Source organism: Condylura cristata, unplaced genomic scaffold, assembly GCF_000260355.1.
Source record: "Condylura cristata isolate star-nosed mole 26May11 unplaced genomic scaffold, ConCri1.0 scaffold00038, whole genome shotgun sequence".
NCBI lineage: Eukaryota > Metazoa > Chordata > Mammalia > Eulipotyphla > Talpidae > Condylura > Condylura cristata.
In genome coordinates, this window is record NW_004567139.1 from 9,231,254 (window position 1) to 9,232,011 (window position 758).

The window sequence follows — 758 nt, forward strand, 5'->3', positions numbered from 1 at the left end:
CAGTGGGAAACAGCCCTCGGCCCAGGCCCTGCCCACGCCCGGAGAGGCGCTGAGTCTGGGAAATCGGAGGCGGCCTGCTCGCCCCCCGGGGGGGCCGCCGGGACTCACTGACTCACGCGTGCGTGGCGGGGCCTTCCGGGAGTCTCCGTGGCCGCCCCTGCTGGCCTGGCGGGCGCCGCCGGGGGTGATTGGTCTCCTGAGGCAGGTGCTCCCGCCCCCGGCCGCCCGGGCTGCCCGGCCGGCCACTTGGGGTCAGGGCGGAGGCAGCAAGGCCGGCCAGGACCCCGCTGGTCAGGCGCCTGGGCCGGAGGAAGCGGTGCGTGGCGGACGGCAAGATGAAGGGCTTCGGAGCCGCCCGGACGTGGCCGGGGCCGGCTCCCGAGCGGCCGCGTTAGGCTCCCCCGAGTGGATGCCGAAGCGGCCGCGGGGCTCGGCGGAGGCTGCAGGGTGGGGAGAAGCCTCCGGAAGCCCCGGCAGCCCAGCCGCCGGCACCCGGGACGCCCCCGCCCCCGCCCTCACCCGCTGGGCTCCCGCCTCCCTCCGGCGCAGACAATGCCGCTCAGTCTGGGCCCCGACATACGACCAGCACATGGAAACGTGGTGACTTGGATGCGTCCGTGATTGCGACAGATTGAAGAAATTAGCCCAGACAAAGAGTGTTTCGGGGGAGGCGGTGGCAGAAGAGGGGCGCCAGGGAGAGCGGGAGGAGTCCACTGGGGGCCGCGGGCCGCCGCCGGAGTGATGGAGAGAGACCGGAT

At 73.9% G+C, this 758-nt stretch overlaps 1 protein-coding gene across 1 annotated transcript in view; it reads left to right on the forward strand.

Annotated features, from left to right (window-relative positions):
* The window catches only part of LOC101619337 (basic salivary proline-rich protein 2-like), a 51,954-nt gene that overhangs the window by 9,796 nt on the left and 41,400 nt on the right, over positions 1 to 758 (forward strand). Inside the window, exon 2 of the mRNA XM_012733006.1 lies at positions 4 to 447. Coding sequence (XP_012588460.1) covers positions 4 to 447 — 444 coding nt within the window. The remainder of the gene's footprint in view (positions 1 to 3; positions 448 to 758) is intronic.